Below are 17,268 nucleotides of genomic sequence, written 5' to 3' on the forward strand. Positions count from 1 at the left end.
CAACCTCTGCCTCCCAGGCAGGTTCAAGTGATTCTCCTGCCTCAACCTCCTGAGTAGCTGGAATTACAGGCATGCGCCACGACACCTGGCTAATTTTTGTATTTTTAGTAGAGACGGGGTTTCTCCATGTTGGTCAGGCTGGTCTTGAACTCCCGACCTCAGGTGATCCGCCCACCTTGGCCTCCCAAAGTGCTGGGATTACAGGCGTGAGCCACCGTGCCCGGCGAGCTACTGTCTTTTCTTTGACCCTTCCTTTCCAGTTTTTGAAGATAAAGCAGGAAATAAACTTCTCTGAAAATACTTGATAAAAATTCCCCCCAAAAATAAAAACACATGCTTCCACTTCATTGATACAAATTTACTGCAGTTTGGCACCTGGGTCTAGTTCAGCTGGTGGATGAGAAGATTGATATGTTCACCCCGATAGCCAGGTGTGCCCATATCCTTGAGGAAGCCCACTCTATTTTTGGTAGCATGACGGGCCACTGACAGGTGGAAAGGGCTCAAGAACCATGAGATCTCCTGGAAATCCTTCCCTGGGAAGGCAATTTCATGAATGAGGTCTTCCAAGCAAATGACACCAAACTTCCCCAGGTGCTCCTCAATCACTGTGCTGTCTGTCAGAGGGATGGTCTTATTCTTGACCTTGGCTTGTCTACGTTTAAAAATGAGTTCCCGGACAGACTTCAGATTTGGAAATCCCCAGGTCACATAAGGTTCCACTATACGCAGCATTTTTAGGTTCTGGGAGGTAACTTTTACAAAGACACCACTAAAAATTTTCTTTAGGTGGTCTTGCAATGGTTCTCTGCACCAATAAACTCACGCCATCAATCCTTTCGATGTGTACGACAAAGGCCAAGGAATGTTTATCTGGCAATTCCAAGGCATGAGGTTTCACTTCTAGTCGTCTGAGACGCACCTTGTCCCGTTTCTGCCGCCAGGAATCATGTAGGAATGATTCCAGTCACTTAAACCTAAGCCCTTTTCCTTTCCTCTGCTCCTTCTTTGCCAAAAGTGCCTGCTTTGCCTGGGTGGCTTTGAGGGCTTGATAAACCTTCCTGTTTTTTCAGGAGATTTTCTGGAACCAAAGGGATTTTTCTTTGCTCTTGCTCTGCCATCTTTGTAGTTGTGTCTTTTTTATCTTTGTCAATCTCGCTGGAGGATTACAAGTTTTATTGTTCTTTTCAAAAGACCAGCTATTGGATTTATTTATTTTTTTCTATTGTTTTTCTGTTTTCAATTTCATTGATTTCTGCTCTTGTATTTATTACTTCCTTCCGCTTAGTTTGAGTTTTCTTTTTCTAGTTTCTTGAGGTGGGAGCTTAGATTATTGATTTAAGACCTTTCCTCTTTTCTCATATAAACATTTAGTGCTATAATGTTCCCTCTAAACAGTGCTTTATCTGTACCCCACAGATTTTGATATGTTACATTTTTCGTTTTCATTCATCACATTTTAATTTCCTTTGGGACTTCATCTTTGATCCATGGATCATATAGAAATATATTATTTAATTTTAAAGTATCTGGAGATTCTCCTGTTATCTTTCTGTTGTTGGTTGATAGTTCTATGCTATTATAATCAGAGAACATACTTTGTACGACTTCAATTTGTGGAGGTGTTTTATGACCCCCGGTATGATCTATTTGGAGAATGTTCAACAGGTGCTTGAAAGGAATGTGCATTCCATTAGTGTTTGGCTGGAGAAGGCTGGGTATCTTCAAAAAGGTTTTCTGTTCAGTGAAGTCAACTTTTTCCTGGTCGTTTAACAGGAATGGCTTTTCTTGGAGCCATATTGTTTTGGCGGGGGGAGTCTGTTCCTGTTCATGGTTCTGAGTTGTAAGTTTCTCCAGTACCTTTTGATGACATATGAGAGGATAAAGGAAAACCCAGGGAACTCAACCACTGTGCTGTTCAATTCCTGAGGTCTGCAAGCTGTCCTCCTTACCTTTCTACCTTTCAGAGTCTTCCGATTTGTGTTTGTTGTTTTAATTTTTTTTCTGGTCTCTTCTACATGTACTTCTTCTTTCTTTTCTGTTTTTTTTTGTTTTGTTTTGTTTTGTTTTGTTTGATAGAGTCTCACTCTGTCACCCAGGCTGGAGTGCGGTTTGTGTGATCTCAACTCAGTGCAACCTCTGCCTCTTGGGTTCAAGCGATTCTCCTGCCTCAGCCTCCCGAGTAGCTGGAATTACAGGTGCGTGCCACCATGCCTAGCTAATTTTTGTACTTTTAGTAGAGACGGGGTTTCACCATGTTGGCCAAGCTGGTCTTGAACTCCTGGCCTCAACTGATCTGCCAGCCTTGGCTTCCCAAAGTTCTGGGATTACAGGTGTGAGCCACCGCACCCAGTCTCTTTTCTTTTCTTATATTAACTTTGTTAATTTGCATTTTACTAGGGAAGCACTTGTTTTATGGCAGTATTAAAGTGCATTGCTATACAGTTATGCATAATGTTCTGCAATAACTGCTTTAAACACCTTCCTATCTGGGAAAGATTTTCCTCTCATTTTGAATATATGTATATGCATATGTGTGTGTGGTTTCTATGGTTTCAAGGCTCTTCCATGTTGTAGTAGGTATCTGTACTTCTTTTTTATTATCAAATAATACTCTATTGTATATATATGGCAAATTTTGTTTATCCATTCATCACTTGATGGACATTTGGATTATTTCCACTTTTTGGCTATTATGGATAATGCTGCTGTTACTATTTGTGTATAAGTTTTGGAATGGACATATGTTTTAATTTCTCTTGCATAGACATGGTCTCCTAATCAAATGGAAGATTTGGGTTTTGATTTGTATTTTCCTAATGACTGATGATGATAATTATCTTATGTTATTCCTATATCTACACACACACATACACACACACACACACACACATTCTTGACTCCTTTATCTGATTTGCTAGAGAGTTTTTTTTATGACATTGGTCATTTCCATTTGTTTATTTTTTTGAGACAGGGTCTCACTCTGTCATCCAAGCTGGAGTGCGGTGATGCAACTGTGGCTCACTGCAGCCTCGACTTCCCAGGCGCAAGCAATCCTTCCACCTCAGTCTTCCTGAATAGCTGGAACTACAGGTGCACACAACCATGCCTGGCTAATTTTTCTATTTTTTTGTAGAGATAAGGTTTCACCATGTTGCCCAGGTTGGGCTCAAACTCCTGGGCTCAAGCGATCCTCCCACCTTGGCCTCCCAAAGTGCTGAGATTATAGGCATGAGCTGCTGCGCCTGGCTACATTGGTCATTTCTTTTTTTTTCTTTAAACCTCCTATGTTTATTTGATTTAGTTAAGGTTTTATTTTTATTAATTACTTCCTGGTTTTGATTTTTGTTTTGCTTAATTTTGCTTTCTCTAATTCTAATGTTTTAGGTTGAGTATATAGCTCATTTTTGGGTTGTGTTTATTTTTAATTAAAACCAAAGCTATTTAAAGCAGTAAATTTCGGCCCAAATACAATGCTGTATTCCGTAACTTCTGGTAAAATTTGTATAGCTTCTGTATTGATTTCCCACTTTGATCCTGGGTTATTTAGGAAAAAGTTTTCTTCCCCTTTTAAAAAATAAGATTTATTTAGGTATATTCCAATACCATAAAATTCACCCACTTAAAGTATGTAGCTCAGTGATTTTTAGTATATTAACAGAGTTGTGCAGCCATCACCACAATCTAATTTTAGAACCTTTTCAACACACCCAAAAGAAATCCTGTCCTCATTAGCAGACATTTACCATTCATGCCACCTCGTACTCCCAGCTCTAGGCAACCACTATTCTATTTCTGTCTCTGTGGATTTGCCTATTCTGGATATTTCACATGAGTGGAATCACAAAACATGTGGTCTTTTGTGACCGGCTTCTTTCACTTAGGGTAGAGTTTTCAGGGGTCATCCATGTTGTAGTAAGTATTAGTACTTCTTTTGTGTTACCAAATGTTATAATATTCCATTGTGTATATATGCCAAATTTTGTTTATCCATTCATCAATTGACATCAAACATTTGGATTGTTTCTACTTTTTGGCTGCTATGAATAATGCTGCTGTAAATATTTGTATACAAGTTTTGGAATGGACATGGGTTTTTAAAAATTTCTCTTGCATAGATACCTATGAGTGGAATTTCTGGGTTGTATGGTGACTTTATGGTTGATATTTTGAGAAACTGCCAAACTGTTTTTCAGAATGAGTGCACCAGTTTACAATTCAACCATCAATGTATGAGAGCCCCAATTTATTCACAGCTCACCAACACTTGTTATTTTCTTTTCTTCTTATGTTAGCCATTTTAGTGGATGTGACATGGTCTCCTAATACATGAAAGATTTTGGTTTTGATTTGCATTTTCCTAATGACTGATGTTGTTGAACATGTTATGTTACGATCAGAGAATGTAAACCTGTCAATTCCCAACATTAAAACATTTATCAGATTTTTTGGTGGCCAAGTTATTCGAAGGAATTTTGTAGAAGTTCCATTCCTGTAAGAGAAGAAAGTATATTTTCCCTCTTGTTTTGGTATGACATCCTTTTTATGTTTTTAAAATTTAACTTGTTCATGCCTTTTATTTTATTTTACTCTTTATTTATTTTACTTTCTCTTTTCCTCTTCATCCCATTCTTACTTCCGTTGTCTTAAGTTCCTCTTTTCTAAGTAGATTATTTTTTCTTTCTTAACAAGAATGACTAAATCTGTAGTGCCTCTAATAATTGATCAGAATAAAATTGTACCTCAACTTGGACATAGAGACACCCTCTCCTCCCTAGTTCCCTCAACGAGGAAACAGTTTTATCTCTGGATATTTTTGAGTTAATTAAAAAACTTTAGTCCCAGGCTATTAATATTTTTCTTATAGCATGTCTCTTCTGTTTCAAGAAATTTTACTTAACTTTTTTATTCTGAATTCAGGGTCATATTTTCAATATCTGTTAAACAGAACCACATTTATTTTGAACCTACCATGGAAAAGGTATCATATGATATAACTTTGACAGCGTGAACTTTGGAAACTTGGTAGACTGGGTTTGACTTAACACCACTAAACCTCTAATTCTGTATGCATAAAATGAAATAATAATGATTATAACAACACACAGATGAAAGGATTGTTGTGTAAATTACCTGCTTCTGCATATTATGTGCTTCCTTGTAACAATACTTGGTAACATGTATTAAGTGTTTACCTGGGGCCAGTTCAGCACTAAGTACCATTGAAACATAATCTCATCTAATTTTCATAACCACTTGAGATAAATATTTCAAATTCATTTTGAAAAATAAACCTGAAGCAGCTTTTTCATGTTCTCATAGCTAAAAGTTGGCAGAGCTAGAATTTAAACCTTTATTAACTTTAGTTCAAATCTCATGCTCTTGCTTATATTCTATTTTAATTGATAAGCAGAATATGTGTTTCTTGGACTTTATCTGCTTCACAGTGTCCAGTGCAGTGAACTGTACTTTGGTTCCCCCAGGAGATGTCTGTGTAGTAAGTGCTATCTGCCTCTGATCATATGGACACTGTCTTTCCAGAGTTCTTGGAGTCTCTGCGGAGTCCCTGGGCCAGATCTCATAGTGAAGGCTGCAGGATCTTCCTTCTGACCCCAGCAGTCCCCACTGAGTCCACCGATCCCACTGGAATTATAGAGTTGTCAGCAACAAAGGCCCAGGGCTGAAGTCCAAGTCCGTCGGGAACATGCCAGCTAACGAGGACGCTCCCCAGCCAGGGGAACATGGCAGTGCCTATGAGGTGAGGAGGAGGAAGAGGTGCCCAGGGGTTGGAATTCATCCAGAGCCCCGAAGGAAAGATACTATCTCATAGTTTTCATTTCTAGTACTTTTTTTTACCAGGCAGGAAAATTTCCCCCCATCCCCATTTTTATTGGTCATTTATTTCCCTTTTGTGAATTTCCTTCTCCTGTCCATTGCTGATTTATTTATCTTAGCTTATGGATTTTAAAAGAGGCTTTTGAAAATATTCAGGTTAATAGTCCTTTATCATTCTTGCATATTTTTATGAATATTTATTGCCACTTCATAATTTGCAATTAGCTCTTAGTTTCATTTACAAGTGATAAAGGTATCAAATAGTTCTCTAAGTCTTGTTTAAAAAAAAAAAAGCTCTTCCATGCTTTGTTTTCCGCCAGATTCCAGCTCCCCAGAAGCAAGCACCCTTACTCTTCTTAATAGTTTTAAAGAATGTTTTGGGTGTTATCTATTGGCTTTCCACTATGGAAGATAGAGATTGAGCTTTTCTTTACACCCCCACTCACACACACATTTCCTAATTCCACCTCCCTAAGATAGGTATATCATTGTTTTGGTGAGATTCATGGTCAGTGTTGATCATTGAATCCCATGGTATCTATGCTGTGATGACTATTTCTGCACAACTTTTTTCTTTTCCCTGGAATTAACAATTTTCTGTCTCAGTCATTTGTTTGCGTTACTATATACACATCAATCATTCAACTCCAAATTCTTCCCTGGTGTTTAGATCTCCTTTCTATATATTCAAACACATTAGGTATTAATCACAGTGATAATAATTAAAAGCAGTCATACAACATTTACTGCATGCCAAGCACTGTTACACGTACTCTACATGTGTTCACCCATCTTCACAACAACCTCATGAAGTAGGTGCCATTATTATCTTTAGAGACAGGGTCTCACTCTGTTGCCCAGGTTGAAGCGCGGTGGCACGATCATAGCTCACTGCAACCTTGAACTACTGGGCTCAAGTGATCCTCCTACCTCAGCCTCCCAAGTAGCTGCGACTACAGGTCCGAACTGCCATGCCCAGTAGGTGCCATTATTATCCCCATGTCATAGAGGGGAAACCTGAGGCATAGGGGAAAACCATTTGGCCCAGGTTTACACAGTAAATAGCCAGTAATAGGTGGGGCTGCTCTCACTTCTGAGCATCATTGTCCTGTCTTTGAAGAAATCTCTCCTGGAGCTTGACTTGCTAAAGTCTGGACTGGTGGCTTTCTCAGTTTGATACAGAGCTGTTACCTTGGTGTCTTCCCTTCACCATCTCCCAGGAAATCCCCTCGACTTCTCTCTTGGGTCAGATCTGTTTCCTGGAGCTTGTGTCTTCATCTTTCTTGGCTTACCCCTTCATTTTGTGGGGAGCACATCCTTCAGTATATCCTTGCAAATGGATGCATGACAGGTACATTTTATGAAACTTTGCATGTCTGAAAATGTCATGCAGAAATATATTTACTGAATACATATAACTGTATAAATTTATGTGTAGATATATAAATATGAATGCCATGGAAATATACCTATTTGATCCTGACACTAAATTTGTGTTTTTGGCTGAGAATAGAATTCTAGATTAGAAATAATTTTTTTTTTTTTGTTTTGAGACAGAGTCTTGCATTGTCGCCCAGGCTGGAGTGTAGTAGCACAATCTCGGCTCACTGCAAGCTCTGCCTCCTGGGTTCACGCCATTCTGCTGCCTCAGCCTCCCAAGTAGCTGGGACTACAGGCACCCGCCACCACACCAGGCTAATTTTTTCGTATTTTTAGTAGAGACGGGGTTTCACCGTGTTAGCCAGGATGGTCTCGATCTCCTGACCTCGTGATCTGCCCACCTTGGCCTCCCAAAGTGCTGGGATTACAGGCATGAGCCACCATGCCCAGCCTGGAAATCATTTTTATGCCCAATTTGAAAGCCTGTTTCCAAAGTCTTCCTAGGCCTTTTCTACTCACACGTACATTTTCTCTGCTTTTCTAAAATTCTTTTTATTTGGTTGTTGATGCTCCTTTGTAAAAGTTATTTGCTTTACTGATTTCCATTTCTGTCTCTTTTGTTCTCCCTTCTAGTAGTACTTTTTAAAAACTTTGTCTTCCAAATCTTCTTTTGTGTCTCTCATTAATGCTGTTATATTTTTTCTTTTAAGTAGCTCTTTTTGTCTTTAGAATATTCCCGTGCTATTTTTGTTTTATGGATACAGCACCATATCATTCTAAAGATATTAGTAGTAGTTTTTTTAACAACTTAATTTTTTGAATAGTAATATAGAAAAAATGGCTCAAAAAATTAAAGACATATAAAAAGCTATACAGGTTGAGTATCCCTAATCCAAAAATCCAAAATCCAAAATGCTTCAAAATCCAAAACTTTTTGAGCACTGACATGACATTCAAAGGAAATGCTCATTTGGATTTTGGATTTTCAGATTAGGGATGCCCAACCTAAGTATAATGCAGGTATTCTAAAATCTGAAAAAAAGTCCAAAATCCCAAATACTTCTAATCCCAAGCATTTCGGATAAGGGCTACTCAAGCTCCATGGTCTAAATTCACTTATCCATCTTTCTCCTGTCTGCTCAGCTCTCTCTAATATATATAACCAGGTTAGTTAGTTTTTCTCTGTATGATTAGGGTTTCTTTATGCAAATAACAGCAGCTGAGAACACATTCTTATTTTCTCCTTTTTATGTCACAGAAGGTAGCCAATTAAAGAAATTTTTATCAATGTTTGTTAATTTAAAATATTTCAGTGAAATATACTATGAATTATAAGCAATGCTGCTAGGAACATTCTTCATCTCCATGCACATGTGTACACCCTCTCTTAAATATATACAAGCAGATGAAGTTAATCGGTCATAGTTACATCTTAAAAAGATTTTTATTGTGAAATATAACATACATACAGGAAAGCATACAGAACAGACATGTATGGCTGAGTGAGTTATCCTTCCATAGGCCTAGAAAGAGTCCATAGTTAGCATTCCACAATCCCTCTACTCCCAGAGCTAACTGCTACCCTGACTTTTATGATAATCACTTCCTTTAAGAAGAAAATCACAGCTGGGTGCGGTGGCTCACACCTGTAATCCCAGCACTTCAGGAGGCTGAGGCTGGTGGATCACCTGAGGTCAGTCAGGAGTTCGAGACTAGCCTGTCCAACATGGTGAAACCCTGTCTCTACTAAAAATACAAAAATTAGCCAGGCATGGTGGCAGGTGCCTGTAATCCCAGCTACTTGGGAGGCTGAGGCAGGAGAATCATTTGAACCCAGGAGGCGGAGGTTGCAGTGAGCTAAGATCGCGCCACTGCACTCCAGTCTGGGTGACAAGAGCGAGACTCCATCTCAAAAAAAAAAAAGAAGAAGAAGAAGAAGAAGAAGAAGAAGAAAATCGCAATCCACAGAGTAGGAGAAAATATAAACAACAGAGGACTTATACCCAGAATGTATCAAGAACAACAAAACAACAAGAAAAAGCAGAATACCCACTAGTCAGAGGCCTTCTTGAACATATATGTAACAGATGAAGATATTCAGATGGCTAATAGACACGTGAGACAGTGCTCAATCTCATTGTTCATCAGGGAAATGCAAATTTAAACCACAATGTAATACAACTACCCCTTACTACCACCACTAGAATGGCTATAATTTACAACACTGACAATGACAAGTACAATGACAAGTGTCAGGAGGAGAAGCACTGCTGATGAGAATGTAAATTGGCACAATCTCTGGGGACCTTTTAGCCTTATTCATCCATACATATGTAGACCATATGAGGAAACAGTTCTAGGAAAACACCCACCAGAAATCCTTGGCTGATGTACCAGGACACATGTGTAAATGCTCACTGTAGCATTACTTGTAACAGCCAGAAACTGGAAATAATGCAAATGACCATCAATAATAGAGTGGGGCCAGATGTGACAGCTCATACTTATAATCCCAACACTTTGAGAGGCTGAGGCAGGAAGATCGTTAGAGGCCAGTAGTTCAAGACCAGCCTGGGCAACATAATGAGACCCATCTCTTAAAAAAAAAAAAAAAAAGAAGGAAAAATTTAAAAAATAGAATGGATAAATAAATTGAACATAATATTGAGTGAAAGAAGGTAGACACCAAAGAATTTGTTGTGTTTATTTCAATTTATATGAAGTTTTAAGACAGGAAAAGCAGAAGCATATAGTATAGAGGGGTATATTTGTAGGTGATAAAACTTGAAAGCAAAGTGAGGAAGTGCTCACCATCTGAGGCAGAATAGTGGCTTCCTTGACCAGGGGCGTTGCAGGGAGGGAGAGAAAGAGGCATGAGTAAGGCTTCCGGCCAGGGAGCTGGCCATGTTCTATTTCCAGATTGTGGTGGTAATTAGGTTGGTATTTGCTTCGAATGATTAGTTAAGGTGAATATTTGTTTCAGATGTTTTTCTGCATGAATATTATATTTAATAATAATAATCTTTTGAAAAGAAAAAAATGTACCCTCCAATTTTGACCCCAGTAGCCTATATATTCTTTCCCAAGGCAGCTACAGATACTCTGTCCATACAAACACGTGCACTCATTCACAGGCACACACACAAACACACACACACACACACACCCCAACACCCCATATCCATTTTTAAACTGAAATATTAGCATACAAAATTTCCAGCACTTGCTTTTCTCCCTTAACAATAAAGCTTGGTGATTATTCAGTGTCACTACATGTAATGAGTTACCTCATTCCTTTACAAGGCTATGTCTTATTCTGTTATATGAATATATCAAAATATGCTAACAAGTTTTCTATTAATAGACATTTAAAGGGTTTCTAATCTTTTGCAATTGTACACAACACTGCAATGAATGTCCTTATACAAATCTTAGTTAACACAAGACAGAGTATGTTTAAAGAGAAATTTCTCCAAGTAGAATTCCCAGGACAGATGATATATACATTTTTACTCTTTTTGTTTTGTTTTGTTTACACATTTTTATTCTTAATGGATATGGAAAAATTGCCTGCCTTGTGGGTTGTGTCAGTTGTATGAGTGTCTGTTTTCACCATACCCAAGCAACACAGTGTCTTGTCATATTCATTTTTTCTTTTTGGCCAGTCTGATAGGTTACAACACAGTATCTCAGTATAGATTTAATTTGCATTTCTCTTATGGCTGAGGTTGAATATATGTGACTGTGTTTAAAGAGCCATTTATATGATTTTTTTCTGAGACATTTTAAAATTTCCTTTTCCCATTTTTCTATTAGGGTGTTGCTGTTTATGGAAGGATGTTACATGTGTCCCAGTTATTTTTTCCAACTTCCCATTTGTCTTTTAAATGAAAATGTTAGTGTTTTCTCTGTGCATTGAGTTTATGAATCTTTTCTGTTCTCCAAGTTTTGTATCATAACTAGAAAAGCCTTCCTCATTGTTCCTCATTGCTCAGCTGTATTTGGGAAAAAAAGCTCTTACATTTTCTATTTAATCCTTAATTGTTTTTATTTTTTACTTGTACTGCTGCGACTAGCTGGATTCTTTTTGCTATTGTTGTAAAGCCTTAGCCAGGGATCTGTCTTAATTTTTCTTCAAGATGCCTACACATTTGTCCCAATACCATTTATTAAATAATCTATATTTTCCTCACTAACATGCAATACTACATTAGCATATACAGGCATACCTTGGAGATATTGCAGGTTCGATTCCAGACCACTGCAATAAAGCGAGTATCTCAGTAAAGAGAGTCATACAAATTTTGTGGCTTCCCACATAAAAGTTACGTTTATAGTATGCTATAGTCTATTAAGTGTACAATAGCATTATGACTAAAAACAGTGTATATACCTTAATTTAAAAATACTACTACGAAATGCTAACAATCACGTGAGCCTTTGGTGGGTCGTAATCTTTTTGCTGATGAAAGGTCTTGCCTTGATGCTGATGGCGGTTGACCGATCAGGGTGGTGGTTGCTGAACATTGGGGTGGCTATAGCAATTTTTAAAAATAAGACAACAATGAAGTTTGCCACATCAATGAACACTTTCCTTCCTGAAAGATTTCTCTGTAGTGTACAACACTGTTTGATAGCATTTTACCCACAGTAGAAATCCTTTCAAAATTGGAGTCAATCGTCTCAAACCCTGCCCCTGCTTTCTTTCAGTTTATGTAATATTCTAAATCACTTGCTGTCATTTCCACACTGTCCACAGCATCTTCACTAGGAGTAGATTCTGTCTCAAGAAATCATGTTCTTGGCTTATCCATAAGAAAAAACTCCTCATCCGTTAAAGTTTTATCATGAGATGGCAGCAATTCAGTCACATCTTCAGGCTTCACTTCTAGTTCTCTCGCTATTTCCACCATCTCTGTAGCTATTTCCTCTAGTGACGTCTTGAACCCCTGAAAGTCATCCATGAGGGTTGGAATCAAATCTTTCCAGACTTCTGTTATTGCTGATATTTTAACCTCCTCCCATGAATCATGAGTGTTCTTAATGGCTTCTAGAATGGTGAACCGTTTACAGGAGGTTTTCAATTTACTTTGCCCAGATTCATCCAAGGAATCACCATCTGTGGCAGCTATAGTCTTACAAAACGTATTTCTTAAATAAGACTTGAAAGTTGAAATTACTCTTTGATCTATGGGCTCCAGAATCATGTTGTGTTAACAGGCATGAAAACAACATGAATCTCCTTGTACATCTTCATCAGAGCTCTTTGGTGACCAGGTGCATTGTCAGTGAGCAGCGATATTTTGTAAAAAATCTTTTTTTCTAGCAATAGGTGTCAACAGTGGTCTTAAAATAGTCAGTAAACTATGCTGCAAACAGATGTGCTGTCATCCCGGCTTCATTGTTCCATAATTTTTTTTTTTTTTTTTTTGAGATGGAGTCTCGCTCTGTTGCCAGGCTGGAGTGCAGTGGTGCGATCTTGGCTCACTGCAACCTCGCCTCTGCCTCCTGGGTTCGAGTGATTCTCCTGCCTCAGCCTCCCGAGTAGCTGGGACTACAGGCATACACCACCACGCCCAGCTAATTTTTGTATTTTTAGTAGAGACAGGGTTTCACCATGTTGGCCAGGATGGTCTCGATCTCTTAACCTCGTGATCTGCCTGCCTTGGCCCCCCAAAATGCTGGGGTTACAGGCGTGAGCCACTGCGCCCTGCCGCTTTGGCATAATTCTTAAGGATCTTAGGATTTACAGAGTGGTAAATGAGCATTGGCTTCACCTTTTTTGTTGTTGTTTGTTTGTTTGAGACAGAGTCTCACTCTGTCAGTCAGGCTGGAGTGCAGTGACATTATCATAGCTCACTGTAACCTTGAGCTCCTGGGCTCAAGCAATCCTGCCTCAGCCTCCTGAGTAGCTGGGACTACAGGCATGTGCCACCATGCCTGGCTAATTTTTAAATTTTTTTTTTTTAAGAGATGGGGTCTTGCTCTGTTGCCAGGGCTGATCTCAAACTCCTGGCCTCAAGCAGTCCTCCCACCTCAGCCTCCCAAAGTGCTGGGATTAATGGTGTGAGCCACCATGGCTGGCCAGCTTCAACTTAAAGTAACCAGCTGCATTAGTCCCTAACAAGAGAGTCAGCCTGTCCTTTGAAGGTTTGAAGCCAGGCATTTACTTCTCTTCTTTAGCTATGAAAGTCCTAGCTGGCATGTTCTTCCAATATAAGGCTGTTTAATCTACATTGAAAATCTGTTGTTTAGTGTAGCCATCTTCATCAATGATTTTGGCTAGATCTTCTGGATAACTTGCTGCATACAGCTTCTATGTTAGCACTTGAGCACTTGCTACTTCATCTTGTACTTTTATGTTATGGAGATGGCTTCTTTCCTTAAGCCTCATGAACCAACCTCTGCTAGCTTCAAACTTTGCTTCAGCAGCTTCCTCACCTCTCTCAACCTTTGCAGAATTGAAGAGAGTTCAGTTCTTGTGCTTTTGAGTAGGCTTTGGTTTAATTAAGGGAATGCTGTGGCTGGTTTGGTCTTCTTTCCAGACCACTCAAACTTTCTCCATATCAGCAATAAGCCTGTTTCACTTTCTTATCTTTCTTGTGTTCACTGGAGTAGGACTTTTAATTTCCTTTAAGAATTTTTCTTTTGCATTCACAACTTTTCTGACTGGTGCAAGAAGCCTAGCTTTTCAGCCTAGCTTGGCTTTCAACAGGCCTTCATCAATAAGTTCAATCATGTCTAGCTTTTGATTTAAAGGGAGAGACATGTGACTCTTCCTTTCACTTGAACACTTAGAGACCACTGAGGGTTATTAATTGGCCTAATTTCAATATTGTTGTGTCTCAGGGAATAGGGAGGCCCGAGGAGAGGGAGAGACAGGGAACGGGCCAGTAGGTGGAGCAGTCAGATCACACACAGCATTTATCAATTCAGTTTACCATCTTCTATGGGCATGGTTCGTGGTGCCCTGAGACAATGACAATACTAACATCAAAGATCACTGATCACAGATTACCAGAACAGATATAATAATAGGCCGGGCGCGGTGGCTCACACCTGTAATCCCAGCACTTTGGGAGGCCAAGGTGGGCAGATCATGAGGTCAGGAGTTCAAGACCAGCCTGGCCAAGATGGTGAAACCCCGTCTCTACTAAAAATAAAAAAATATTAGCCGGGCATGCAAGATGGGCAGATCATGAGGTCAGGAGTTCAAGACCAGCCTGGCCAAGATGGTGAAACCCCGTCTCTACTAAAAATACAAAAATATTAGCCGGGCATGGTGGCAGGTGCCTGTAGTCCCAGCTGCTCAGGAGGCTGAGGCAGAGAATTGCTTGAACCCGGGAGGCAGAGGTTGCAGTGAGCCGAGATCACGCCACTGCACTCCAGCATGGGCGACAGAGTGAGACTCCGTCTCAAATTAAAAAAAATAATAATAAATTAAATTAAAATAGAAAATAACCAAATATTCCACCTTAAGAAAAGAGAAGAAACAGATATAATAATAATGAAAATGTTTACAATATTGTGAGGATTACCAAAATCTGACACAGAGACATGAAGTGAGCACATGCTGTTGTACAAATGGTCCCAACAGACTTGCTCTATCAGGGTTGCCACAAACCTGCAGTTTACAAAAAAACACAATATCTCTGAAGTGCAGTAAAGTGCAATGAAACCATGTATGTCTATACATACATTCCAAGATATAACTCTGAGTATATTGGGTATATTTCTGGACCTTATCCTGTTCCATTGAGCTAATAGTCATAATCTTTATTATTCTAATTCCTCTATATTTGTTATTTCTTCTAATAGATGGTAGGGCTGTCTCTGATTACCCCTTTTTTCAGGAATTTACTGTTTTCTTGGTTGTTTTCTCTTTTGTACACAATTTATAATTTGCTTACCAAATTTAAAAATAATTATATTGCCATTGTAAATAAACTTGCATTAAACCTATATCTAAGATAGGACCATTTGCTTCTTTATGATAATTCAGATTTCCTACTAAAGAATTGAGTATGGGCTGGGTGTGGTGGCTTATGCCTGTAATCTCAGCACTTAGAGAAGCCGAGGCAGGTGGATCACTTGAGGTCAGGAGTTTGAGACCAGCCTGGCCAACACAGTGAAACTCCGTCTCTACTAAAAATACAAAAATTAGCCAGACGTGATGGTGCACGCCTGTAATCCCAGCTACCCAGGAGGCTGAGGCACAAGAATCACTTAGATCCAGGAGGTGGAGGTTGCAGTAAGCCGAGATCACGCCACTGCACTCCAGCCTGTATGACATAGTGAGACTCTGCCTCAAAAAAAAAAAAAAAAGAATTGAGTATGTTTGCTTTTTTTCAGGTAATCTTTGCATTTCCCGTTAATGTGTTAACATTTCCTTCAAATATGTTTTGACATCAGTTTTTGTTTCTATTTTCTAAGTGGAAAAAATGCAAATATATATGAATGTATATCATTATAAATTGAAACTAAAATTACAATTATTCCCACAGAAGAGATAGTTGAAAGAAAGTAAGTGAAAGGAAAAGCAAAGAATCCTATGATTCTCTTATTCTTTTTCAGAAGAATATAGATATTGATAGACTTTGGGAGAGAAACATGCATATAATTCTGGTCTTATGTTGGGATGAGTGATAAGACTAAACGTAGAATGAATAGTAATTTTCAAATGAGCATTAAGGGGGAAAACACCAAAAATTTTATGTGCCAAGGAAATTAAAGGAAACCAAAAGAAATATTTAAATAGCAGAAATCCATCCTACTGTTCCAATAATTACATATGGGTTAAAATCATTCATTAAAAGAAAAACATCGTCAGCAGATAGGAAAAAACAACTGAAAAATTCCCCAAGGTCCAGCATTATTTTATAAATGTGAGTTACATTTGAAATTAAAAGACCCAGCCAGGCGCGGTGGCTCATACCTGTAATCTCAGCACTTTGGGAGGCCGAGGCAGGTGGATCACCTGAGGTCAGGATTTCTAGACCAGCCTGGCCAACATGGCGAAACCCCATCTCTACTAAAAATACAAAAATTAGACGGCGCTCACCTGTAATCCCAGCTACTCGGGAGGCTGAGGCAGGAGAATTGCTTGAACCTGGGAGGCAGAGGTTGGCAGAGGTTGCAGTGAGCCGAAATCATGCCACTGCACTCCAGCCTGCGTGACAGAGCGAGACTCTTTCTCGAAAAAAAAAAAAAAAATTAAAAGACCCAGAAAACATGAAAATGAAGGGATAGAAAATGATAGACTTGGCCAAAAAACACCAATAGAAGCCTGTGGCTGCAATTTTAAAACCTGAGCAGAGGGAATATAAGGTGAAAAACGTCGCAAGGTATGAAAGTAGATGGTTCTTCAAACTGTGAAATACCAAGAATTATAACATTTATCAACACATATATAGCTAATGATATATCCTTAAACTATGTAAAATTAAAACTAGGTGAAATAGTTAATTGTACCACTAGCCACTTTAACCCAGCCTTTTTCAGAAACTAGATGATGAAGCAAAGAAAAAAAAATTTTAAAGCTTTGCTGTAATATGGATCATCACACAGAGCATGAAAGCATGAAATTAAAAAGTAAGCAGCTAGTGAAAAATAAATATTCTCTACACACATTACAATATTTTACATAAATATGTTTAAAGAGAAAGCATAAATCATCTTACAAAATACATACAAGTAAACATCAAGAGGCACATTTTAAGGTTTATGCAGTAAAGCTAAACTTACAGGTGGATGGAAAATTATAGATTTGAATGTCCATTTATTCCTTTCCTATACCCATGAACTTTCCTTTCTGTTAGAAATGATCTTTCCACTGAACCCTTTCCCCTCCCTTCCAGTTATCTCCTCTCTTTCCTATCACATCACTTTTCCCCTTCTATGCTGGGCCATTCTCACAAGCATGCAACATGCAGAAATATTTTCCATCTGAAAAAAATCTGCCCTTGACCCCTCATCCACTCCCAGCCAATGTGTTTCACCAGAGGAATAAGTAATTCCTGCAAGCTCACTGACAAAACCTGTGACTTGCAAAAC

General features: G+C 38.7%; 1 protein-coding gene and 1 pseudogene across 8 annotated transcripts in view; one reads left to right on the plus strand and one right to left on the minus strand.

Annotated features, from left to right (window-relative positions):
* LOC129475585 (zinc finger protein 81) overlaps positions 1-17,268 on the plus strand; it is a 97,803-nt gene that overhangs the window by 3,715 nt on the left and 76,820 nt on the right. For 3 of the 8 annotated variants that reach the window (XM_063634413.1, XM_063634411.1, XM_063634412.1), the window contains 2 exons: positions 2,100-2,198; positions 5,542-5,758. In XM_063634413.1, the coding sequence (XP_063490483.1) occupies positions 5,705-5,758 (54 nt within the window). In that variant the 5' untranslated portion in view covers positions 2,100-2,198; positions 5,542-5,704. Of the gene's footprint in view, positions 1-1,238; positions 2,199-5,541; positions 5,759-17,268 lie in introns of those variants that run through there. The other 5 variants (XM_055267737.2, XM_063634415.1, XM_055267734.2 and 2 more) reach the window with 3 other exon arrangements.
* Positions 382-1,197, minus strand: LOC129475586 (ribosomal protein uL30-like; annotated as a pseudogene).

This window comes from Symphalangus syndactylus, chromosome X, assembly GCF_028878055.3.
Source record: "Symphalangus syndactylus isolate Jambi chromosome X, NHGRI_mSymSyn1-v2.1_pri, whole genome shotgun sequence".
Lineage (NCBI taxonomy): Eukaryota > Metazoa > Chordata > Mammalia > Primates > Hylobatidae > Symphalangus > Symphalangus syndactylus.